Source organism: Bicyclus anynana, chromosome 27, assembly GCF_947172395.1.
Source record: "Bicyclus anynana chromosome 27, ilBicAnyn1.1, whole genome shotgun sequence".
Taxonomy (NCBI): domain Eukaryota; kingdom Metazoa; phylum Arthropoda; class Insecta; order Lepidoptera; family Nymphalidae; genus Bicyclus; species Bicyclus anynana.
Window position 1 is genome coordinate 2172918 of NC_069109.1, and position 26618 is coordinate 2199535.

At 37.5% G+C, this 26618-nt stretch overlaps 1 protein-coding gene across 9 annotated transcripts in view; it reads right to left on the reverse strand.

Annotated features, from left to right (window-relative positions):
• Positions 1-26618, reverse strand: part of LOC112051221 (signal transducer and activator of transcription 5B) — a 46527-nt gene that overhangs the window by 18473 nt on the left and 1436 nt on the right. For 6 of the 9 annotated variants that reach the window (XM_024089766.2, XM_024089765.2, XM_024089770.2 and 3 more), the window contains exons 3-19: positions 25770-25827; positions 24216-24292; positions 23926-24075; positions 23101-23224; positions 21516-21636; positions 20321-20430; positions 19044-19150; positions 17889-18093; positions 16497-16579; positions 14930-14999; positions 14317-14471; positions 12955-13078; positions 11678-11806; positions 10036-10142; positions 3399-3572; positions 2811-2935; positions 129-281 (exon numbers count right to left, since the gene is read on the reverse strand). In XM_024089766.2, coding sequence (XP_023945534.1) covers positions 129-281; positions 2811-2935; positions 3399-3572; positions 10036-10142; positions 11678-11806; positions 12955-13078; positions 14317-14471; positions 14930-14999; positions 16497-16579; positions 17889-18093; positions 19044-19150; positions 20321-20430; positions 21516-21636; positions 23101-23224; positions 23926-24075; positions 24216-24292; positions 25770-25820 — 2065 coding nt within the window. In that variant the 5' untranslated portion in view covers positions 25821-25827. The remainder of the gene's footprint in view (positions 1-128; positions 282-2810; positions 2936-3398; positions 3573-10035; positions 10143-11677; positions 11807-12954; positions 13079-14316; positions 14472-14929; positions 15000-16496; positions 16580-17888; positions 18094-19043; positions 19151-20320; positions 20431-21515; positions 21637-23100; positions 23225-23925; positions 24076-24215; positions 24293-25769; positions 25828-26618) is intronic. The other 3 variants (XM_024089768.2, XM_052890249.1, XM_052890251.1) reach the window with 1 other exon arrangement.

Consider the following 26618-nt stretch of genomic DNA (forward strand, 5'->3'; position numbering starts at 1 on the left):
GACACCAATGTACATGGGGCTCTGCAAGTCGCGAAAAGCCAAGCCCCATCGTTAAGAAGCAAAGTTTGTGTCACAACCCTCAGTAATGAACAATACGACGCAAGGAAGAACAGGTTGAATCAACTGACCTGGTTTCGTATAGTATTTAGAGAAGACATCGTCCTTGGCTATGTTGGGATAGAGGAACTGCAGCTGCGTCAGGTCCAGGATCCTGTCGGCCAGCGAGCGCAGCATCAGGTCCCGGGAGGTGAACGGCTGCAGGCTGAACACCTCGTTGCCCTCTGAACAAAAATGGTTGTTATCGCCGCGTTGCAACGACTTGCGGTACGGACGGCTTCAGTGTGCTTGTGGCGTTCGAGCCGTCCACATCTCTTGTAATTCTATATGGGTTACTTGGGATAGGCGGGGAGAGTGACTTAAGTGGAAAAGGGGAGTGTTAATTAACAGTTAAAGGATCCTTTAACCCTACACACAACGTTCCGAAGTGCGTGACTTCACTCAAGGTCATTCTTTGCTATTCTAGGGTCTTATTTTGGTTACAGTTTGATTTGTTAATTAAGTTGTCCTGACAAATGTTTTGAATCATAACCTTTGCTCGACATTAGTTTTCTTATTTTTGGAATCACTTCTGAGTCTGCTAAAATGGTGATGATCAAAAACAAGTGAGACTCGGAATCGCACACCGAGGGTTCCGTACAAATCAGAGTGACGATATATACGTTATTGTTGTATGATTTCTACCAAGATGTGATAAAATCAAACCTATACCTGTGGATCTGAGTTTTGATTTCAATTTTCAAAGGGGTCTTGACGGGTCGATCTATGTAGATGGAGGGACCATTTGATTTTACAAGGGATCTGTTCGGTTCAACGGTACCTCAGACCAATTATTGTATAGGACCTGCCTCGCTAGACGTTACTTTTCTGTCAAAGTATGTGATCAACGATCTAATGCGATTATAGAAACTGTCTCTATAGTATCGATGTTAAATAGTTGTAATCGTGTTCGTCGGTTAGAGAGCTCCGTAAAAATACCTTTTTGTGTATGAATATTATTTAAACGGGTAAATACCACGATAAAACGACGAGATTTTTAATGTCGATATTTCGACCCAGTTGCATGGATCGTGGTCACGACGGGACTGCAGTTGCGAGATGAGAAGTGACATTCATAATGAACAACCACGAAATAAGTTTAAAATCATTATCTTTTTGTGTAATTGAATTGTGTAAAAAACGGGCAAAAACTTCTAGTTTAGTATAAGATATATACTAAATCTAAGCTCGTTTTCTTCAGAAAATGACAGACAATTTTGTTCGTGACTATGAGTGCGATAGAGGTCCTTCTATAATGGGGATGATGACTAGGTTCGAATATATTGATTTTTATGATACATTCGGGTAAATAAGGTCAATGTTAACTAATTTATACATAAAAAGCAAAGATTGTCTGGAGATTTGCAAAATAAATGAGATTATAAAATTTCAAAATGTATTAAAAATATTTTATCGTAATTAGATGAAAATTCATACAGTTTTAGCTTCCTTACATTAAATGTGACATTTTTTAATAAATGAACTATAAACATAAACGCACAAATAACAAAGATATTAGTAATTTTGTTTGAACGCGCATACAAATCTAACGATCACTACATTGCACATGACTTCATTAGTTCGTGCCATTTTGTATGGAGCGTTTCTCAGGGATCCGCGGCAGCGCCGCAAACCTGACCCTTTAAATCCCTGTAGCTCCGAAAGTAATGATCGCAGATACCCTGTTACTTTTACAAAATTGCTTTACTATTAGTAGTAAGGGAGCCCGAGATGCTAAATTTGCAGTTACTAAAGCGTCATGGGGACCGATTGCATTTGGTAGATTAAATGATTGGATTAATAAATGGATATATACTTTTTTCGATTTTAGCGGTGGAAAAAAAAAACTACAGACTTTAAAAACAATTTTTATTACTTTGGCTTAATGAAATCGTCAGAAAACATGAGCGATTATTCAGGAGATTATTTCACTCATAATAAGTAAAAAATTAACCGCGCTCGTGGTTCGATAACAGAAATATAAGGGTTTTATTTTGTAACTTTGGAACCCTCCCATTCCATTGCGTTACGCTCAAATCGTCAGCTATCAACTCACCTACCTTATCTTAATCTGACGTGCTGGTTGAGTATTTCCGAAGTTAGTTTTTTTTTTTGGTTGCCCTAAATGTACCCACCAATATTATGGGCTCATACTTGGTGGAGGTACTCAACAACGTGCAAGGTATAGTTCCTTATGTTTACCTGCCGCGCTCGAGTAACTGCAAAAATCCCCTCTTCGGCTCCCCTACTATAGTATACTCTTAATTTATATACAACTAGCAGACGCCCGCGACTTCGTCCGCTTGAAACTCGATGTAAACTTTCAACTACCCCTACCCTACCCTACCCATATCCTACCCTACCCAACCCCGTCCCTACCCTACCCCATTTTCTAATTATTAATATGAACTTTATACAATAACAATAAAGCTCAAATTGACTACGTTTTAGTTAAAAAACATTTGTATCGGAAAAAGAAAAGGGCTATTTTTATGATTTTTCCGGCAATTATTCGAATTTTTCTCGCCGCAAAAACCTACTTTAACGAACATTTTAAAAAAAAGTATTGGCCAAATTGGTCCAGGCGTTCTTGAGTTATGCGCTTACCAACGCATTTTGCGATTCATTTTTATACTATAGACTAGCGGATGCCCGCAACTTCGTCCGCGTGAAACTCGATGTAAACTTTCAACTACCTCTACCACTCCACTCACCGCCGGTCCAAGCGATGGTGATCCCGCCGAGCTCGGAGTCGGAGAAGCGCAGCAGGAAGGTGCCGGGGGGACATTTGCCCAGCATCTCCTCCGCTTGCTTCTTCTGGATGAAGCCCATGATGAGGCTGGTGATAAACAACACTATATTAGTATGTAATTTTTTGTAGTCTAACCATACTTGTAGATAATTTCTTAGATAATTTTGACTATAAAATAAATAAAATATATACATTTACATACTAAATATACCTAAATAAAAAAAAAATACGAGTACACCTAAATACATAATTAAAATATAAATACACCTACATACATAATTATACATAACAAATAAACAGAACTACTTAAATAATAAGTTTGTTGGTAAACAGTACTCATCAAGAAAGGCTGTAGTAAAATAAAATTAAAAAAAAAAAAAAAAAAAAAAAACAAAAAAAAAAATATGGTAAACAGTACTCATCAAGAAAGGCTGTAGTAAAACAAAATAAAATTTAAAAAAATTTAAAAAAAAAAATTAAAATAAAAAAGGCTGTAGTATAGATGTTTAATTTTTTTCTTCCAACCACCACCCCCCCCCCCCCCACTCACCGGTCGCACCACAGCGTCCTCAGGTAGTCCCTGGTGACCTTGACCACCATGTAGAACCACTCCCAGAAGGTGAAGTTGCGCTCGGGCAGCGCGTCCTTGCAGAACTGCGTCCAGCTCACCGTCATGCCGTTCAGCTCCATGGGGTTGATGGGCAGGTTGCTCCTTGAGCAGAGACTTCAATTCATTTTAAGATACTCCTTTGTTGAACATTTTGAACAAAAACGACAAAAAAAAACATAATTTTTTTTTTTTATAGTAAGCCCTTGACTACAATCTCACCTGATGGTAAGTGATGATGCAGTCTAAGATGGAAGCGGGCTAACTTGTTAGGTGGAGGATGAAAATCCACACTCCTTTCGGTTTCAACACGACATCGTACCGGAACGCTAAATTGCTTGGCGGTACGTCTTTGTCGGTAGGGTGGTAACTAGCCTAGGCCGAAGCCTCCCACCAGCCAGACCTGGACCAATTAAGAAAATCTCAATCGGCCCAGCCGGGGATCGAACCCGGGACCTCCGTCTTGTAAATGCACCGCGCATACCACTGCGCCACGGAGGCTGTCAATAATATAATTTTAGATAGAAAGGAGACAGACTATTTAAGGCCCAGCACACTACAACAGAGAGCCGTGATAGCCCAGTGGATATGACCTCTGCCTTCGACTCCGGTGGGTTTGAATCCGGCCCGGGGCATGCACCTCCAACTTTTCAGTTGTGTGCATTTTAAGAAATTAAATATCACGTGTCTCAATCGGTGAAGGAAAACATCGTGAGGAAACCTGCATACCAGACGTTGTACAATTCTCTGCGTGTGTGAAGTCTGCTAATCCGCATTGGGTCAGCGTGGTGGACTATTGGCCTAACCCCTCTCATTCTGAGAGGAGCTCAGCAGTGAGCCGAATATGGGTTGATAATGATGATGTACAACAAAAAATTACGAAAAATCCTTTTTTTAATAATAAATCAATATCATCAAATATAAATTCTTCAATTGTTAATGTTTCAAACCGACTTCAATAAAAGGAGGTAGGTTCTTAATTCAACGAGTACGTTTAAAAGCCTATTTGGCATAACACCGCCTTCAAACCGATCAATAGAAAGGACATAGGTAACATGTTATTTTTCGCTTTTTAGAGTAATTCATTTTTGAAGTCGGTTTAATTTTTTGTTTAAAATATTTTATTTGAAATTTTTGTTTCTCGTTGAAATCGTGTTTTTTTAATATACTCGTATTATGTCAATCAATAAATAAACCAATTGAAAACTGATATTATTATATGATAATAATAATAATAATAATAATAATAATAAAGCCTTTTATTTTCTCTTCTTCACAATATTTTACAATTCATTTAACTTAAAGTAGGTATTCATTGTTATTATTAATCAGTCACAATTTTTAAAACAACACATTACATAATTATTCCGTTAGATAATCATAATCCATGCATTTTCATAATCATAAAGAATATTTAATTAATTAATTACAATTTTAAAACAATAAATCTAAAATTACACATGTTTCCTATTCTATACCTAGTCATTTAACATAATTATAATCTGATCTAATCATTTATTCTAATGCATACATTTTTTATCTAAAATATATAATTTATTCAATACATTTAGTCATTTAACATACTTAATCATAATCACACATAGTCATTTAAGTCAAAAAATATATTTAATACCATTATGAGTAAATTTTCATTTTGTCTTTTTGTTTTTTTTTTTAGCAATTTAATTTATTATTATTAGATTATGTCATATTATTGTATTTTTTTTTCTTTCTTATTCTTTAATTTCCAAAATTATGTTAGGTTGAAGATGAGAACCCTCTCGGGTGTAGGCCTCCTCCAAAACAGACCATTTTTTTCTATCTTTTGCAGACTCTTGCCAGTCTTTACCAGCGATGGCTGCTATATCATCAGCCCATCTAGACACCGGTCTGCCGCTTCTCCTCTTGCCCTGCGGCCCTTTCCATGTAGTAACCTTATGAGTCCATCTGTTATCTTGTTGTCTAGCCACATGTCCAGCCCACTTCCATTTTAATGATTGTGCTTGTTTAAGAAAATCTAGCGTTTTCGTTTCAGCTCTTATGTCTGATGCTTTGATTTTTTGACATTTTTTAATGCATAAGAGGCTGCGTTCCATTGCTCGTTGGCACACTATTATTTTAGTTTTTACACTTTTTGTGAAAATCCATGTTTGTGCTCCGTATGTTAGGCATGGGAGAACGCAGGAGTCCATTGCTGTCTTTTTGAGGCTTACTGGCAGTTGGCTTTTAAAAATTTCTTTCAGCGACCAGTATCTGTTCCAAGCAATTGTTATTCTCCTGTTTACCTCCTCTACATTAGAGTATGGGTTAAAAGATATCTGCTTCCCAAGGTAAACATACTTCTCTACATAATCTAAGATTTTATTGTCAATATATATGGGAAGGGTGTGAGCGTTTGTCATTAGTTTTGTTTTCTCTTCATTTATATCCAGCCCAACATTTTGACTAGCCTTATGTAGAGTTTCTAACATGTATTGCATATCTCTTCTAGTTTCTGCAAAGAGTATCAGATCATCCGCGAATCTTAAATGTGTTAGGAGGGAACCATTGATTTTTATGCCCTTATTTTTCCAATTAAGATTTTCAAATATTGATTCGAGTACTGCAATGAAAATTTTGGGAGAGAGTGGGTCTCCCTGTTTTGTGCCTCTATTTATATAGATTGGTGGTCCAACGCTCTCCATCTTTACTCTGCTTTTACTTTTGTTGTATATATATTTAATTATATTGATATAGTTTTCATTTATTTTGCAGTCTTTTAGAGCTTTCCATATACTGTCATGGTAAATAGTGTCAAAAGCTTTTTTGTAGTCAATAAATGCCACATAGAGTGGCACTCTGTTCTCTTTATATTTTTCAAGTATTTGCTCTACCGTATGAATGTGATCCATGGTGGAAAACCCTTTACGGAAACCAGCTTGTTCTTTTGGTTGTTTGGAATCTATTTGGGTGTTAATTTGGTTAAGGAGACAAGTCGAAAAGAGTTTATATAAACAGCACATCAAACTTATTGGGCGGTAATTCCTGATATCTTTCGGATCTCCTTTTTTGTATAAAAGAGTGATATGTGACTCTACCCATTGATAGGGAACGGTTTCCTCTTTTCTTATTAAATTAAAAAGGTTATGTAGAGGGCCTAATAAAAGATCAGCAGCATATTTAATCGCTTCGTTTGGAATGTTGTCTGGACCTGTACTCTTTTCGTTTTTCATACGTTTGATTGCGTTCATTATCTGAAGCTCATTCCACTCTTCACTCACTAGTTTATCAAACTCATATTGGTCAGTTTTTACATAGGAAGTGATTGTTCCGGACTTATTACTATAGAGATCTTTATAGAACTGAGACGCTGTCTCTAAAATAGCTCTTCTGCTGTTTTGGATCTTGTTTTTGTCTTGCAAACAAGGCACCCATGTTTTACTGAATGTGAGCTCTTTATTTGCCTGTTTCACACTACGTCTTTTTTTAAGATTTTTTTCGATTACTGAGTATCGGTAACTTTTGTAATCTTCTTTGATTTTGTTATTTATTATTCTATATATTTTTGAGAGCTCTTTTTTTATTTCTGGAGTTTTTGGGTGGGCAGTTTGGAGTTCCAGACGTCTTTCAATTAAGCGTTTTGTCTCTACAGTTATGATATTTTCATTTAGTGTTCCTTTTCCATGGGACTTGGACTTTTTTTGGCTTGAGTTTGTTATGCCATGTTTTATGTACTTCTCTATTTTATCGTAGTAACTTTGAACAGTGTCTTCGTTTTCTAATTTTAGGTCGATAATGTGCTCTATGAGACAATTTCTGTATGCTTTTATCTCATGGTCTTGTTTCAGAATCTTTTTATTGCAGCAAAATTGAACTCTGCTTTTCTTTTCTGTCTTGAGTAAAACTTTTGCCCGTACAAGTCTATGATCAGAAGGAAAGGCTACCCTGTTTAAGATTTCAACGTCGAAGATTATTTTAGGTGTATTTGTTAAGATAAAATCAATTTCGTTCTTGGTTTTACCATCCGGTGAGCACCAAGTCCATCTTGAGTTAGATCTCATTTGGAAGAAAGAATTCATTATTGATATATTATGTTCCTGTGCATAGCTTATCAACAGCTCTCCCCTTTCATTCCGTTCTCCTTGGCCATATTTACCTAATATTCGACTTTCTAGCTTTTTTGGTATTCCGATCTTTGAGTTAAAGTCTCCCATTATAATGTATTGCTTTCCAGCTTCATTTTGGGCTTTTGTTAGGGTGTTATAGAAACTTTCCACTTCTAGATCATTTGCGTCGGCTGTAGGTGCATATGTTTGTATAAGAGAAAGTGTTTTATTGTAGAGTATTAATTGAAGCATTGCCACTCTATCGGAAAATCCAACAAAGCTATGTATATTAGGTTTATACTTCTTTTTTATTAGAAAACCCACGCCGTGTAAGCCTTTAATTTCACCTGAGTAACATAATATGTGTTTATCATATTCCTCTATGTTGCAACCTTGCCTTCTGGTTTCTGAAAGTCCGATGATGTCGAATTTAATTTGATCTGTAGCGTTTAATAATTCTAATAACTTTTCTGTGGTTGATAGAGTCCTAACATTGTATGTACAGATGTATAGATAGTCATTTGTTTTGAGTTTTGGAGGGTTTTGGTCGGTCTCTCCCGCGGTGACCAACCGTGGTGGGAGGGTTAGAGAGTTCTCTATGCTTGATTGCTATTTTTTCTGAGTATACTTTGAATGAGAGGGGTTGACGTTACTGGATTCTTTAGTTCTCAAATATTCATGTAGAGATACCCTATTCTTTTTTGCTGACACAAAAGTTTTATTTTCTTTATCTTTTGAAGGTGGTGACTGAGAGAGATTTCTTTTTCGGTTTGCGCTAGTGCTTCTTTGTGTGTGTTTCGAGTTTTCCTTGTCCAACACGATGAGTTTATCATATTTTATGATAGCCCTGTTACCATTTTGTTTTTCCTTTTCTAATTCTTTTTGCAAAAGTTTTCTTTTTTCCAGTACCTTAGGGGGGAAATCTTCTTTTAGATAATAATCCGTGTTGTGCAAGTTATTTTTGTTTTTTATTATAAGAATTTTTTTTCCGAGAGTTGTCAGAGTAACTATTATTGGGCGAACTTTACCTTCAACCCATTTTCCCTTTCGGAACACACTTTCTATTTCGTTCATCTCGCAATTTACCTTTATTGTGTTATTAATAATTTTTAAAATATTTTCTTCTAGCATTGTATAGCTTTTTTCAGTTTCCAATACTCCGAAAAACACAATATTCCGTTTTCTGATGTGTTTCTCTATATGATCTAGGCGTTGTTCTTGTATTTCTACTTTTTGTAATATCTCCGTGTGCTCTGCTTCTAATTTTTGAAATTTTTGGTTAATATTGGTGTTTATGTCTTCACCAAGCTGTTTAATTTCCCTTTTTTGTTCGTCCAGGTCATTTTGAATTTTTAATAACATAATTTTTAGCTCTTCCATATTTTAATAGTAATTATTCTATAGGTATAGTGTTTTATGTGATTTTCTACTAATCAACTACAGATGGCAGCACTGGTTTTTTCTTTTGGGTTATGAATTAATTTTTTCGTTTGACACCTCTTTTCAGATGTTGGCGCTGTTGTTGTAGTATCAAGTAAAAATTAGTTTTTTACCAGTTGACCATAGATGGCGCTGTTTCTTTGATTACTTCTTGAAATATCAAAGTTCAAAGTTCCAACCAAAGCAGACAACTATAATTCTTTCGAGCTGTTTCCACTCGTTACAAGGTGGCGCAGCAATTTCAATTCGAGATAAATTGCGGTTCTGTTCCTGAGAATTGATTGATCTTCCTTCAACAATTCTGCCCGACAACAGATGGCGCTAATCGTTGAAGTGATGATTGTGCTAGATTTCAATGTCAACAGTGCAATGACCTTGGAAGCGATTTGTGAACTATGATGATGTAAGCGTTATTGAAACTTCACTTCACTGTGTACAGTTCGAAATTTTGACTAATTTCTATTCACAGTTTTGGTTATTGTTATTATCACAGTACTTAGAACTTGTGTATGTTTATCACTGGATGTTTTCTTTGTTATATTTGCACATAATTAGTTCGTTAAGTTGTCGCGGTTGCAAGTTTGATTTTTCACTGTTTTACGACACTGTTTTGGCTACCAACACTTTTATCGATCCACTGTAGTACACTAACTGTATTTTGAATAAAACATTTTGAAATTGAGACGTATAACTATTTTTTAAACAATTATTTGTCGAGACACTGTGTTTACGTGGCGACGGTCGCGCCCTCTCATTATTATATGATAAATAACATTAATTTGAAAATTGTAACGGTTCATTTATCAAATCTGGACTTAGCAATGTATGAAAAATAGTCTTATTTTAGACTAGCTGACGCCGCGCGGTTTCACCCGCGTGGTTCCCGTTCCCGTAGGAATACGGAGATAATATATAGCCCATAGCCTTTCTCGATAAATGGGCTATCTAACACTGAGAGAAATTTTCAAATCGGACCAGTAGTTCTTGAGATTAGCGCATTCAATCAAACAAACTCTTCAGCTTTATAATATTAGTATAGATAAATGGTGACCTACCTAAATATCTTCTCGCCCAAAAAGCGCAGATTGTCTTCGGACAGATCCCCTCCGGTGGCAGAACAGAACTTGATCCTCAGAGTCTCAGCCAACTGGATCCAGGTCACCTGGGAATAGAAAATAGTTACTGTTACTCAAACAGTGTCAAAATCATCAGTAGAGTGACTCTACAGCCCCCCTAGCCAAGTAGCACGTCGATTCTCTTTCTACGATCGCTAACGCTTCAAAAACTAGAAAAATATATGGGAGTGCCAGATCTTGATCACGTGACCTGTCGTTAGCAAATGTCATTCCCATACACCTTTCTAGTTTTCGAAGCGTTAGCGATTGGTTTCAGTGAGAAAGGTATATATTTATATAGATTAAAATAACATTTTCTATTTTCTGGATAGGTTATGCTAACTACATGTAATAATGATCAATGGTCATGCTGACTACATATTGTAATAATGATTAATGGTCACGCTGACGACATATTGTAATAAAGATCAATGGCTATGCTGACTACATGTAATAAAGACCAAAGATCAAGCTGACCACAATTAATGTAGTAATTGTTATCAATGGTCACGCTGATTAAATTTAATAATGATTAATGGTCATGCTGACTATATGTAATAATATCCAAAGGTCACAGTGACCACGATAAATGATGTAGTAATAATCAATGGTCACGCTGACTACATGTAATAATGATCAATGGTCATGCTGACTACATGTAACAATATACAAAGGTCACAGAGACCACAATTAATGATGTAGTAATAATCAATGGTAACGGTGACTCCATGTAATAATGATCAATGGTCATGCTGACTACATGTAACAATATACAAAGGTCACAGAGACCACAATTAATGATGTAGTAATAATCAATGGTAACGGTGACTACATGTAATAATGATCAATGGTCATGCTGACTAAATGTAATAATATTCAAAGGTCACAGAGACCACAATTAATGATGTAGTAATAATCAATGGTAACGGTGACTACATGTAATAATGATCAATGGTCATGCTGACTAAATGTAATAATATCCAAAGGTCACAGAGACCACAATTAATGATGTAGTAATAATCAATGGTAACGGTGACTCCATGTAATAATGATCAATGGTCATGCTGACTAAATGTAATAATATCCAAAGGTCACAGAGACCACAATTAATGATGTAGTAATAATCAATGGTCACGCTGACTACATGTAATAATGATCAATAATCATGCTGACTATATGTAATAAAGATCACTGGTCATGCTGACTACATGAAAGGATATCTAAAGATCACGGTGACTCCATGTTATAATGATCAATAGTCATGCTGACTACATGTAATAATATCTAAAGATCACGGTGACTCCATGTAATAATGATCAATAGTCATGCTGACTACATGTAATAATATCTCAAGATCACGGTAACTCCATGTAATAATGATCAATGGTCACGTTGACTACATGTAATAATAATCAATAGTCATGCTGACTACATGTAATAATATCTAAAGATCATTGTGACTCCATGTATTAATGATCAATAATCATGCTGACTATATGTAAAAATGATCAATGGTCACACTGACTACATGTAATAATGACAAAAGGTCGTGCTGACTATATTACTTAATATGCTTATGTACCTTATCAGGTACAGCGAAGGGAACTCTTCCCGGGGGGCTGAAGGCGTTGTCCCACGTGACAGTGGCCCAGCCGTGGGGCTCCTGGTTGCCGTGGACTATCACCACCACGGGCAGAGATAGAGTCCACACCTGGAATTAAAAAAAAATTAAAGAATCGATCTTAGATTCTCTAGAATCTAGCGTTTTGGATGACATTTAAAAACCATAGAATCCAGCAGTCTAAGTAAACTATCAAACCAATTTTCAAAAGATATATTTTTTCTTTCTTGTTATTTTAGAATTTAAACTAGCATGAGTGTTATTCATATTAATTGATTATGAAACACGGCTAAAGCTCACGTGATATTAGGTCGGAGTATGCCCGACTAGTTTCGAACCTATACGGCGCCCTTAGTTATGAGCTGGTTCTTGCAACGCGGCACGATCCAAACTGCGAAGCGGCTGCGCGACGCGCTGCTGCTCGCATCGCGCGCTGGGAGAGGGGTTGAGTGGTGGGGAGTGAAGGTTCCGTTACACTCTCCGACGGTTCATTAATGTCATTTTCATTAGAGGCAGTTTAACCGTGTTTCATAATCTATTAATTTGAATGTTATTGTTGAAATAATTTCATATTATGATCATATTAATTAAGTTGATAATGTCAAAAACCTTAACATTTATATATATATACTGTAGTAATAGCTAGTTTTCAAAACTATAAAGTTTACCAAGTATAAAGTTTATAAAGCAATTATTATTTTGTTGTTTTTACGACCTTAAAAGATATTTTCGTCACTTTAAAAAAAAATCAAATATGCCTCTTTATTATTATTATTATTTATTATTTATTATTATTTAACAAACAACACATTGAAATTAAGCCTAACCATAGTGCAACACAAACCACAGTTAGTTTTACTGTGCACTGGTTATTATTGCATACAATAAATACAATATTTAGGAACAAACAGAACAATATTAACAAACAGAAGAGGATAAATACCAAGAATAAACATTATAGGGTAGTTAAAAAAAAAGTGTGAGTGAACCGGTGCTGCGACGCTACACAGGCTGTCCCAAAAAATAATTCTTAAGTTTCCGCTTATGTACGTTCGTGAGTATATTGATATCTTTTAGAAGATTCTTTACCGCATCCGGAAAATCGTTAAAGATTGTTGGAACAATATATTCCAGCCTTCTCTTACCATACCCATTTATGAAGTTCGGTACATACAATTTACATTTTAGGCCAGATTGTTCTAGTCGTGCATACCCCGACTGTGCACGCCGTCACATACCTGGAACACCAGCTCTCCGCCGCCCACGTTGAACTCGGACTGGAACAGGAGAGTGAGTTTCTCATCCATCACACTCTCCGTTCCCTTCTTCTCGGCGCGTTTGATTTTACGCAGCTGCATGTTCCTGGTGACAAAATGTTTATTTAAAAAAAAAAAAAATCATTTTTGTTTCATTTTATATGGGTACTTTTATTTGTAGATACAACAATTGCATATAGAACCGTTTTGTAGTTAGTTGTGTCAGTAATGTCATTAATATAGATCAGAAACAAAAAGGGACCTAATATCCTCCCTTGCGGAACACCACATCTTTTGTTTCTGTATTCGGATTTAAATTCTTTTTGCTCCATATCCATGAGATTCTTTATTAAAACTGACTGATTGCTATTGTTCAGATAAGATTTTATCCTTTGTAAGACATATCTTATTATCCCTATTTTTCTAATTTTGCTACCAATATTTGGATCCAACATTTGTCAGCGACATGGCACATACATTGGTTGAATTAATTTTCAATTCAAAGATTGTTCAATCAAATTCTTTATACGCTATGATAACCTGGTACTTGCGGCGAGGATATATGGACTTTACACATATGGCAAATGGAAATCTCTTGTCTCCTGGTCATTACAAATTTCAAATTTCAAAGCCTTTATTATTCCTTACATTATTACATTAAACAAGTTTTTCAATTAATAAGAGTAACAGTTTTAATTTTTTTTTTCCTATGTTAGTATATTTCATTATTGTAGGTATTTGTGTAATATTGTTTATGTATTAGGATGTAAATTATTTGTATGTATGTGTATTACTAATACTATGGTTATTTTTGTTTTACGCCTCCTGCTGATGTCCTTAAGTTTTCCTAAACCGAAGGTTGCCTGAGATAAGGCCGCCTTTTGCATGCTGATCTCTTCCTAATTTGTTTTTTATTTCACTTGTTTTTGTCTTTGTGGTGTGCAAATAAAGTATATTTATCTTTATCTTTATATTGTTAGTGTATCTGTTTTAAGTTTAGTATGTTAGTGAGTTAGTCTTGTTTCTAATTAATAAAATCTATTTAACTAGTAAGGACCCCTCATTGGGTATAGGCCTCCTCCAGCCGATACCATTCAGTTCTATTATTTGCCACCAATTTTTGCCTGCTAATTGGACGATATCGTCGGACCAGCGCGACTTTGGTCTGCCTACTTTTCTTCTAAAGAAGAAGAAGTAAAAGAAAAGTAGAAACCGAAAGGGGTGTGGATTTTCATTCTCCTCTTAACCAGTTAGCCCGCTTTCATCTTAGACTGCATCATCACTTATCATCAGGTGAGATTGTAGTCAAGGGCTAACTTGTAAAGAACAAAGAAAAAAAAAAACCTGAAGCTGACGCTGAGCTGCCTGTTGGTGGGCTGGTACTCCATGCAGCCGCTGTTGTTGAGGATGTCGCCGCACTCCACCGGCTGCTTGCCGCGCCCGCTCTGCGTGTCGCTCTTGAGCAGCAGCTGGGCTTGTTGCTCTGATATTATCACCACCTGCACACCACAGTACGCCTAATGATTGACTACCAGTAAAATATTGTGAATATATTTAGTGAAACACTTCTAAACCATCTCCACAGCAATTCAACTGACGTCCACAGAAGGGCCTTCCATAACCATAATTCCATCCATAACTTAGTAGAGGGTCACAACATCGCTTTTCCCTGTACAGGGTCACAACACTTTGGAACCCCATCATCCAGACATGAAATGATGTCATCTTCAGCAAAATATTGTGAATAAAATATATGAAGGAATTCTAAAGAGTATAAAGACATCTTGACATGTGATGATGGATGTCCATAGGACTTAGGCCATTTTAGGGACTTCCAAAGGTCCAAATGTATTAATGTCGTCGGTAGTACGGGGTTGACCAACATAGCTTTTTTCTGTATAGGGTCACAAGTTTTTGGGAGCTCAATGTCGATACTCTAATGTGAAATAGCACTTACCGTAACTCTGGGTGGAGTCATGTGAACGTTGAGTTGACCACCCACCAGCAGGCGGACTGTAGCCGTGAAGCTGTCAATAAGATAACAATATAAATTAATAATTACCGACAACTCTTCCAGGCAACACAACCCGATATCTGACGTCACTCGTAGTGAGTTTTAACCTCAGACCAATTATTATACAGGACCTGCCTCGCTAGACGTTACTTTTCTGTCAAAGTATATGATCAACGATCAAATGCGATTATAAAAAAGGATTCGATGTTAAATAGTTGTAATCGTGTTCGCCAGTTAAAGAGCTCCGTAAAAATACCTTTTTGTGTAATTGAATTGTGTAAAAAACGGGCAAAAACTTCTAGTTTAGTATAAGATATATACCAAATCGAAGCTCGTTTTCCTCAGAAAATGACAGACAATTTAGTTCGTGACTATGAGTGCGATACAGGTCCTTCTATAATTGGTCTGAGGTTTTAACCCACGATCTCGGAGGCGCCTGGACTGATACACTCAGGTCAAAACACCCTCCCAGAATTGCCTCGATAGTCCGAAAAAGCCTCAATAGCTCAACGGTAAGAGCGGTTGGACTCATCACCGAGGGGTGGTGGTTCGATCCCCTCCCTGTTGGAACATTGTCAGACCCACTTCTTCTAATACAGTATTTCCTAACTAGTTGGAGGACAATGGGAATATTGGTCATATTACAAAAAATATGCCAAATATTCTTTTTTAAAAACAAAATAAAGATGCTCTTAGATAGTCTTTTTCTCCTTTCTTCTGGGCCGTTTCCACGCTTGGCCATGTGATTGGCCATTGTATGTAGTCTTAGATAGTCTTTCAGCCCACATTTTCTGCTTCGGCCTTCCGATGTAAAAATAAGTATTTAATTTTTCCAGGATAAAAAGTAGACTATATGTGTTAATCCAGGCTACAATCTATATTAATTCCAAATTTCAGCTAATTCGGTTCAGTAGTTGCGGCGTTATAGAGTAACAAATATCCTCAGACCAATTATTGTATTGGACCTATGAGTAGTTAGACGTTAATGTTCTGTCAAAGTATATGATCAACGATTTAATGCGATTATAAAAACTGCCTCAATGTTTTATAGTTGTATTCGTCACCATCAGATGAGATTGTAGTCAAGGGCTAACTTGTACATAAAAAAATTTGTGTAGTTGAATGGTGCAAAAAACGGATAAAAACTTCTAGTTTAATATAAAATATATATCTAAATCTAAGCTCGATTTTGTCAGTAAATGTCAGACTATTTTCTTCGTGAATTTGGGTACGATACTGGTCCTTCTGTAACTGGTCTGAACAAACCTACAAACAACAATACAAACTTTTGGCGTTTATTTAAGTAGTTGTATTATTTTGTAATTGTGACATTGTATTAATTTAGTTTTATTTTTTCGTTCAAATGTATTTAATTATTTAAGATAATTCATACACCAGTTATGGTAAAATGTATAAAGGCTCAATTCTATAAATGTACAATCATGTTAAACCTACATTTTCATGAATAAAATATCATTCATTCATTCATTCATAGGATTGTGGTACTCACCGTGTGTTGGTCTTCATAACCTGGGGCGGTTGCTTCTCTATAACGAATGTGGATGTCACCAGTGTTGACAGGAGACTTGTCACCTGACGGGAAATGGAAAAATTTGAATATTTTATAAAAAAAAAATATATACATAATTTAAAATAAATAAGTTTAGGCTTTAGTATAGTTTGCCTGTTCACCTGAGTGCGTGTCCAAGAACCTGCCTCCTAAGGACCTGCCTCGCAAGACATTACCTCTCTGTCAAAACTATATGATCATGATCTAACGTGTTTATACAAACCGCGTCTATAGAATCGACGTTTCATTGTGTTAAAATTACACGTGTAGGTATTACGATTTAAAGGTCACGTCCTAATTTTATATGGTGGCTGGGCCTTTATTGCAAGTGTCAACTAAGCAGAACAAACTATTTTTATCCTTTAAGAACATGAAATATAGGGCCTGAAACCCAAAATAATTTTTTTTTTTGAAACCCGCATTTTTTTTAAAATTACTGAAAAAAAAAGTATTTTTTCATTAGCTGACAACATTAATTAAGAATTTTTATAATGGCAACATGCTTGTAACTCTCACCCTGACAGATTGTCAGTGATCTTCGCGTAATAGCGTTCGTCTACGGCGTTTTTAAAGCAATTTAGGGATTTTTTTTCGTTTATGGCTTCTCTGTCTACGATTTAATGTTTCCTTTTAACTTGTGTCTTATTGACATTTGACAATATTACATGACACTGACACCTTACACCAAATATGAATTCAATTCCAGGTATTTTTATTGTTTTGAGCACTTTTACTATATTGTCTGTGTTTAATTTGTAGACAAGGTAGCGCAAAAAAAAAATTATCTAATTAATGCGTGTTCCAAAAGTTCCGAAAATTATTTTCTCAACAGCAATTCATATCTTCTTTCCGTAAAAAATACTATCGACCTGCTTTTAAATTATAAAAAAAGGCCCAAGGACCCCTTATACCGTCACCACATGGCTCCACGGAAGACCAGCGCTGCGCTGGTGCATCCATCACTAGCGTAGCACATGCTGAGTGGTGACCATTTTGGTACCACACACATCATTTTTTTTTTCGATTTAATTTAATTTTATTAGTTAAATATCTTTAAATTATTAGTTCACTATATTTTTAAAATTACTTTCTTTTGTTTTAAGTATTTGTTGTCTTTTGTGTATTATGTGTGTGTGTGTCCAAATAAAATAATTTTCTTTCTTTCTTTCTTATAGATGTAAGGACGCAGGATATATTTAATTGGTGTTAAATATTTTCAATGTGTGAGTTTACCTCGTTCTCAAAAAAACGACATAATTTTGTTGGTTTTGACAATTTGAGTGTGATACAAGTCCATAGGTAATTGGTCTAAGGTATACGTGTGAGTCCCACCTGTTTGCTCATGTCGTCGAGCATCTCCACGAGGTGCGGCTGGCGCAGCTCGACGATGGTCTTGCTGTTGATGCGCGCCACGTTGTTGACCTGCTGGCGGGTGCTCCAGATCAGGTCGGCGAGCAGCTCGCACCACTCCTGGATCGTGTTCAGGTTGGACTGCATGGGGACGCCGTTGCCGGACAGTTGCTGCTCGCGCTTCCATCTGGATAGAATAGAATAGAATAGAATAGAATCTTTTTATTTGTCTTACCTTACCTTATCAGCCGATAGACGTCCACTGCTGGACATAGGCCTCTTGCATGGACCTCCAAGCACAACGGTCTCGAGCCGCCAGCATCCAGCGGCTCCCTGCAACCCGCATGATATCCTCGGTCCACCTGGTGGGGGGTCGCCCAACACTGCGTTTTCCGGTGCGGGGTCGCCATTCCAGCACCTTGGGACCCCAACGTCCATCGGCTCTCCGAACTATGTGGCCCGCCCATTGCCACTTCAGCTTCGCGACTCGCTGAGCTATGTCAGTTATTTGTCTACACACAAGTAATGTAATAAAAATAAACAAACAGAACATACAATACATACATCTGGTCGTGGACAAAAAAGGTATCCACCTCAGCACGATGCCACATGATTTTTGATTTTGGGTATGAAGACAGAGGGGGTTGAGTTAGACATGGTTTAAAAAAATAAAAACCACTCATCTCGTCCCCGAGGGGTGGTGATTTGACTGCTTCTGGACTATTGTCGTCTACCCACTCCTAACACTATCTTTTTTGTTTAATTGGAGGGGAATGGAAATATTGTATGACGTGATTTTTTTTTTTATTTTTTACAAGTTAGCTCTTGACTACAATCTCACCTGATGGTAAGTAATGATGCAGTCTAAGATGGAAGCGGGCTAACTTGTTAGGAGGAGGATGAAAATCCACACCCCTTTCGGTTTCTACACGGCATCGTACCGGAACGCTAAATCGCTGGGCGGTACGTCTTTGCCGGTAGGGTGGTAACTAGCCACGGCCGAAGCCTCCCACCAGCCAGACCTGGACAAATTGAGAAAATCTCAATCGGCCCAGCCGGGGATCGAACCCAGGACCTCTGTCTAGTAAATCCACCGCGCATACCACTGCGCCACGGAGGCCGTAAAAAACTCCTCACTTGATGAGCTCCTCGTCCAGCACCTGGCTCTGCAGCTGGCGCAGCGTGCTGATGTTCTCCTTCATATGGTCCACCAGCTCCATCTGACCCTGGTTGATTTGAGCCACCTGCGACAACACACAATATCTATACTGGTTCACAAGATTGACAGGTGTCAAAGTTGGAAGCACTTAGCTCCGTATTCATCAGTGACTATCTGACGTCGCGCGGTTTTACCCGCGTGGTTCCTGTACCCGTAGGAATACGGGGATAATATATAGCCTATAGCCTACCTCAATAAACGTAGTATCTAACACTGAAAGAATTTTCCAAATCGGACCAGTAGTTCCTGAGATTAGCGCGTTCAAACAAACAAAGTCTTTATAATATTAAGTATAGATTTAAATTGTAAAATCAAAATCTCCTACAATATAAAGTGATAATTCTGAACTTAACAGTGTAATATATCTTATAAACTTTTTCTTGTTCTTCTTCTTGAGCGGACGCTCGGAATTTAAATTTTCACAAATGCCTCGGGAACCATGGATTTTTCCTGGATAAATAGTAGCCTATGTGTTAATCCAGGCTATAATATATCTCAATACCAAATGTCAGCTAATTCGGTTCAGTAGTCGAGGCGTGAAAGAGTAACAAACATTCGTATCATTAAAATCATCAGTTTTCGCAAATCCCGGGAAACCATGGATTTTTCGGGATAAAAAGTAGCCTATGTGTTAATCCAGAGTAAAATCCATTTCCATTTCAAATCGCTTCAATAGTAGCGGCGTTAAAGAGTAACAAACATCCAAACATACATACAAACTTTCGCGTTTATAATATTAGTAGGATACTAGGATTACAAAAATGAGCATGCCATGTCTACCTTGATTTGATTGTGCAGAGCCTTGTGTTTTTTTAGATTGTAAAATAAAAAATTGTAGGACCAAATAAATACTTATAATAAATCTGTAGAGAGGTCAATTCTGTACATGAAATATATTCACAAAATAACTATCAGGGGGTGATTAGTGATCGATACTGATGACAAAAATGCAATCAGTAAAATTTTTGTCTGTCTGTCTGTCTGTCTGTCCGTTAAAGAAACAAAAACTACTCGACGGATTTTAACCAAACTTGGTAAAATTATTCTTCATACTCGTGGGCAGGTATACTTTTCATCACGCTACGATCAACCCTGCATTCCTACGGGAACGGGAACCACGCGGGTGAAACCGAGCTGCGTCAGGTAGTATATTATAAATGCAAGTGTTTGTTTGTTTGGTCCGCTGCCAACTCACCGATGCGTTCAGTTTCCTCTCCATCTCCTCGACCTGGACCCGGAGACAGGCCTCCAGCTCGCGCCGCTCAGCGGTGAGGGGGCCCGACTGCTGGATGTAGTTTATATGACCTGCAAATAAATACTTTATTTTAATTTTTTATTTTTTTAATAAATGACAAACTATACCAAAGTCATTCTCGAGTAGTACTGTTTACTAACAAACAAATTAGAAATGAGGGTAGAAAACGAATGTCATTCCACAACTTTTTTATTTTGAACTAGCTGACGCCGCGCGGTTTCACTCGCGTGGTTCCCGTTCTCGTAGGAATACGGGGATAATATATAGCCTATATCCTTCCTCGATAAATGGGCTATCTAACACTGAAAGAATTTTTCAAATCGGACCAGTAGTTCCTGAGATTAGCGCGTTCAATCAAACAAACAAACAAACAAACTCTTCAGCTTTATAATATTAGTATAGATTATGAATTGTTGTTTTATAAAATATTATTCAAAATATAGTAACTATTTTTAATTGTTATAAGCTTATTAATCAAATTTATTTTTATTAATTTTAGAGAACAAGTTAATTATAATTATAATTAGGTGTGAAATGACCAGTGATTTATACACTCATTTTTAATTTGTTTGTTGGTAAACAGTACTCCTCCAGTATGGCTTTAGTATAGCTTATGATTGCAATCACATTTGATGATAAGTGACGACGCTTTCTAAGATGGAAGCGGGCTTACTTACAGGTGGTACAGGTGTAGGAAATAGTAGTCTGAGACGGATATGACGTCGCTCGATCTCGTGTTGGCTCTTGTTTCCGTAAAGAGTAAGGAGTTAGAGAGGGGTAGCAATTTACGATATAAGGCGCTTGTACAGGTCGGCTTCAGTATGCTCGTTCGAGCCGTCCACATAACTTGTTGTGTAATTCTTTATGGGTTACTGGAGATAAGCGAGAAGAATGACTTGAGTGGAAAAGGGGAGTGTTTGATATCAGTCAAAGGTACCTTTAACCCTACACACATCGTTCACAAGTGCGTGACTTCACTCAAGGTCATTCTCTGCCATTCTAGAGTTTGTTTTGGTTACAGTTTGATTTGTTAATTAAGTTGTCCTGACAAATGTTGTGACGAACCTTTGTTCGACATTGGTTTTCCATTTATGTAATCCACTTCTGAGTCTGCTAAAAATGGATAATAGCTCACCTTTGTTCTTCAAGCACTCGTGGTACTGCAGTGAGAAGGACTCAATGTTGGCCTGGAGACTGCGGATCTCCTCGGTGGCCATGTTAACTTTTTGACGAACTGTTTGCAAACCGGTTATCAACTGAAAATGTATCAAACAGATGGGTGAAGGTCGTTTCTACTTTCTATTAAACAGATGGGTGAAGGTCGTTTCTACTTTCTATTGAACGGATGGCTGAAGGTCGTTTCTACTTTCTATTAAACAGATGGGTGAAGGTCGTTTCTACTTTCTATTAAACAGATAGGTGAAGGTCGTTTCTACTTTCTATTGAACAGATGGGTGAAGGTCGTTTCTACTTTCTATTGAACAGATGGGTGAAGGTCGTTTCTACTTTCTATTAAACAGATAGGTGAAGGTCGTTTCTACTTTCTATTGAACAGATGGGTGAAGGTCGTTTCTACTTTCTATTAAACAGATAGGTGAAGGTCGTTTTTACTTGCTATTAAACAGATGGGTGAAGGTCGTTTCTACTTTCAAATACGGATCTTAGGTCAGAGTTCAACCGATATTTGTTTGAACATAATCAACCGTTTAAATAAATTAAACGCTGTTTAATCCAAATCTCCTGTTCACCACAGCCCATATGCCGGTTAAGGACCTAAATCGGGCGGTTATCTTAACCGAGCTTGCATACCCCAGTTATTCCCCGTCTTTGACAGATATATTTACTAATTCCTACTAATATTATAAACGCGAAAGTTTGTATGGATGTTTAGATGTTTGTTACTCTTTAACGCCGCTACTACTGAAGCGATTTGGCTGAAACTTGGAATGGAAATAGATTTTACTCTGGATTAACACATAGGCTACTTTTTATCCCGGAAAAAATCCATGGTTTCCCGAGATTTGCGAAAACTGATGATTTTGATGTTATGAATGTTTGTTACTCTTTCACGCCTCGACTACTGAACCGAATTAGCTGAAATTTGGTATTGAGATATATTATAGCCTGGATTAACACATAGACTACTTTTTATCCCGGAAAAATCCATGGTTCCCGAGGGATTTGTGAAAACCTAAATAAATTGTTCAGATCGTTCACTCGCCGCTCTCAATCGCTCTTACAAAACAGAGTCAAAAAGCATCTGGTGAATACCCAGACCAACTATTGTATAGGACCTGCCTCGCTAGGTGTTACTTTTCTGTCAAAGTATATGATCAACGATCTAATGCGATTATAAAAGCTGTCTCTATAGAATCGATGTTAAATAGTTATAATCGTGTTCGTCGGTTAAAGAGCTCCATAAAAATACCTTTTTGTGCAGTTTAATGGTGTAAAAAACGGACAAAAACTTCTGGTTCAGTATAAGATATATACTAAATCTAAGCTCGTTTTCCTCAGAAAATGACAGACAATTTTGTTTATGACTATGAGTGCGATACAGGTCCTTCTATAATTGGTCTGAAGGTGAATAGGAAAAAAAATCTCTCCTTGTTCAAATCACGTTTAAGGTTTGACCGGTCAGTTCTGTAAACGCCGTTTAAATGAAAATAGGTGAACTCGGATCTTAGACTATAAGTAAACGGGTCGCTGTGTCACAGTACCTCGCTATATTTCCTCTCGGTCTGCGGCTGCGCGATGTAGGGAGCGCCCATCGCGTTCTGGATGACGTCCATCTCGAGAGCCAGGCAACGCCGCATGTATGTGTATAGCTCGTGCGGGGCGTGACTGGGGGAACGTTCGTATCAATCAATACATATACAGGGTGTCCCGTATTTAATGAATGGATAAAACGCAAATGCTATATCGTCGTTATCAACACACATTCGGCTCACTGCTGAGCTCGAGTCTTCTCTCAGAATGAGGGGTTAAGCCAATAGTCCACCACGCTGGCCCAATGCGGATTGGCAGACTTCACACACAGAGAGAATTAAGAAATTCTCTGGAGACACGTGATATTTAATTTCTTAAAATGCACACAACTGAAAAGTTGGAGGTGCATGCCCCGGACCGGATTCGAACCCACACCCTCCGGAATCGGAGGCAGTGGTCATATCCACTGGGCTATCACAGCTCTAAATGGTATATATGGTGTAAAAAATTCGTAAATCGTAGTTATTTCGAGGCTTCAGCCGTGGCTAGTTACCAACCTACCGACAAAGATGTACCGCCAAGCGATTTAGCGTTCCGGTACGATGCCGTGTAGAAACCGAAAGGAGTGTGGATTTCATCCTTCTCCTAACAAGTTAGCCCGCTTCCATTTTAGATTGCATCATCACTTACCATCAATCAGGATTGTAGTCAAGGGCTAACTTGTAAAGAATAAAAAAGAAAAACGGCAGCTGAGTATCGTGATATTTGGAAGTCCCTACAAAAGGCCTATGTCCTGCAGTGGACTCCATCGGCTGACATGATGATGATGATCTCACCTGTACTGCCTGCGGAACAGGTTGGAGGCTTCGATCAATTTCATCTTGGTGACGAACAGCTCCGGCGACAGCATGAGCTCCGCGTGCGTCTGCAGCTCCTGCACCAGCTCCTCCACGAAGAACCGCTGCTGCTCCTCCGGCTCTTGCGTCCTGGAGAAAGCAGAATATGCACAGTGCTCGTTTCATCGCCTGCTAGCTGTCCCAACATTAGTTAGTCCATTACGAGAAACCCCTTAACAATATTAAAAATGACCACCAAAAAAATTTTAAAAATAGATAAAAAAACTTACCATATTCTATTTTCGATCCACGTAGCGAGGCAGTGTCGCACTTCTATCGGGAAGTGTTCACCGTATATGGCCCGCACCTGCACAACACAGAAATAAAAATAAAAAAAATAAATATTATAACTGAGTCTTTTCTCATCAGACATGGGATAATTTTTTCATAGTAACACTAGCTTCGCGCATCGGCGTTACCCGCGAAAAATAAGTATTTATTTATTTATTTAATACTCTTTATTATATAACAGAAACATAAGAAAAAGTAGAATACAAAAGGCGGCCTTATCGCTTACTAGCGATCTCTTCCAGGCAACCTTAGGCTTAGGAACTTATTAAGTATGCACCTACACGCAATTTTATTTTTCCACAATTTGTCCACAATGGGGATAAGCTAAGATCATTGACCTTACAGCCTGAGTTTTACAATATTTTTTGGAGACTGATGATCTCTCTATAATTTGCTTAAAGACCTTGGCCTCTCTAGAAATGCAACTAGTTCTAAATTAGAACGAGTATCCAAAGCTGCTCTAATATGATCATACCAAATTTGGCGGTAGGGAGAACAACACAAGCAGAGAACGGGGAGTGTTGATCGATCGTCAAGGAATTCCTTAACCCTACATCCAGTTGTCACAAGTCCTGGACTTTGCTTGGTGTTTTTCTCTCTACCACACGATGGACCTTACACCTGCACGGTGAATCCATGGAATGCTAAGATATTCATCTCATAGTTTGTTTGTTTATCTTGTTGGTAACAGAAAAAATTATACAGCTTGAAATGTTATTACTCCGCTTTGGTACACCAGCGAAAATTTTGCCCTGAACAAGAATGATTAAAAAAATGTATTGTTCTTCAACATACTTTTATCAAGCCAATTTAACCAAATCCTTATTTATACATTATATTATCATCTCCATATACTTTTATATGGAGGTATACCTGGGTTCCCTGGGCCGATGGGCATTCCCTTTTCAGCTAATTTGGATCAGTAGTCGCAACATGAAAGAGTAACAAATATTCACACCATCATAACTATCAGTTTTTCGCAATTTCGAAAAACCAGGGATTTTATCGGGACAAAGAGTAGCCTATGTGTTAAGCCATATTATCTATCTTCCTTTTAAATTTCAGTCAAGTTGGTTAAAGTTGCAATGTTAAAGAGTAATAAACATCCAAACATACAAACTTTCGTGTTTATGATACTAGTAACAAGTAAAATAGTAAGAAGTAGAATAGAATAACAATAGATTTTTTAGATTTGCTGTCCAAATCTAAATCTTGGATTGCTGCTGATGGAAGCAGACGGTTTTATATTTTTTTATCCCATACAAGTTAGCCCTTGACTACAAACTCACCTGATGGTAAGTGATGATGCAATCTAAGATGGAAGCGCGCTAACTTGTTAGGAGGTTACAAATCCATACACCTTTCGGTTTCTACACGACATAGTACTGGAATGCTTAATCGCTTGTCGGTACGTCTTTGCCAATAGGGTGGTAACTAACCACTGCCGAAGCAACCACCGAGAAATGAAACAAAACCAATTGAAAAAAACTTACCTTCTGCAAGCTCTCCTGCGGCAATTGCTGTGCTCTCGCCCAGAGCGCCATGGTGAATCTATAAAAAAAAATCATGGTCAGGTCAGGATTTTATGCCATGATAGCCCAGTGGATATGACCTCTGCCTACGATTCTGGAGAGTGTGAGTTTGGATCCGGTACAAGGCATGCACGTCCAACTTTTCAGTTGTGTGCATTTAAAGAAATTAAATATCACGTGTCTGAAACGGTGAAGGAAAACATTGTGAGGAAACCTGCACACCAGAGAATTTTCTTAATTCTGAGACGTTGCCAAATCCGCATTGGGCTAGCGTGGTGGACTATTGGCCTAACCCCTCTTTCTGAGAGGCGACTCGAGCTCAGCAGTGAGCCGGTTATGTGGGTTGATAATAATGATGATGATGAATAGGTATTGATTATAAGAAATCATCTATATTCAGGATATTCATCCACAGAAGTACAGACTCACTGTAGTTATATATATGCTTTAAGCAATGTGTTAAAAAACATTTACTTAGGGTACTACAACATTGATGAGTTCCTTAATGATAAAGATGCTTGGAGGCCGTTGGATCAGCTTCCACCTTCACACAGGAAGTAAAACTATAAGAAATGTAAACAGTAATTGTTATCAATTGTAAATTATAATACTGTATGACTTTTTCAAAAGAGCAACTGTTGAGTTTCTTGCCGGTATCTTCTCAGCAGGACCTGCCCTTCCGAACCGGTGGTAGAATCTTTACAAATAGTCAACTGACGTGTCAAAAGTGCTTGTAAACTGAGCCTACTTGAAATAAATGATTTTTGATTTTGATTTTGATTAAGTATCAACTGTACATGCTTTTTTGTA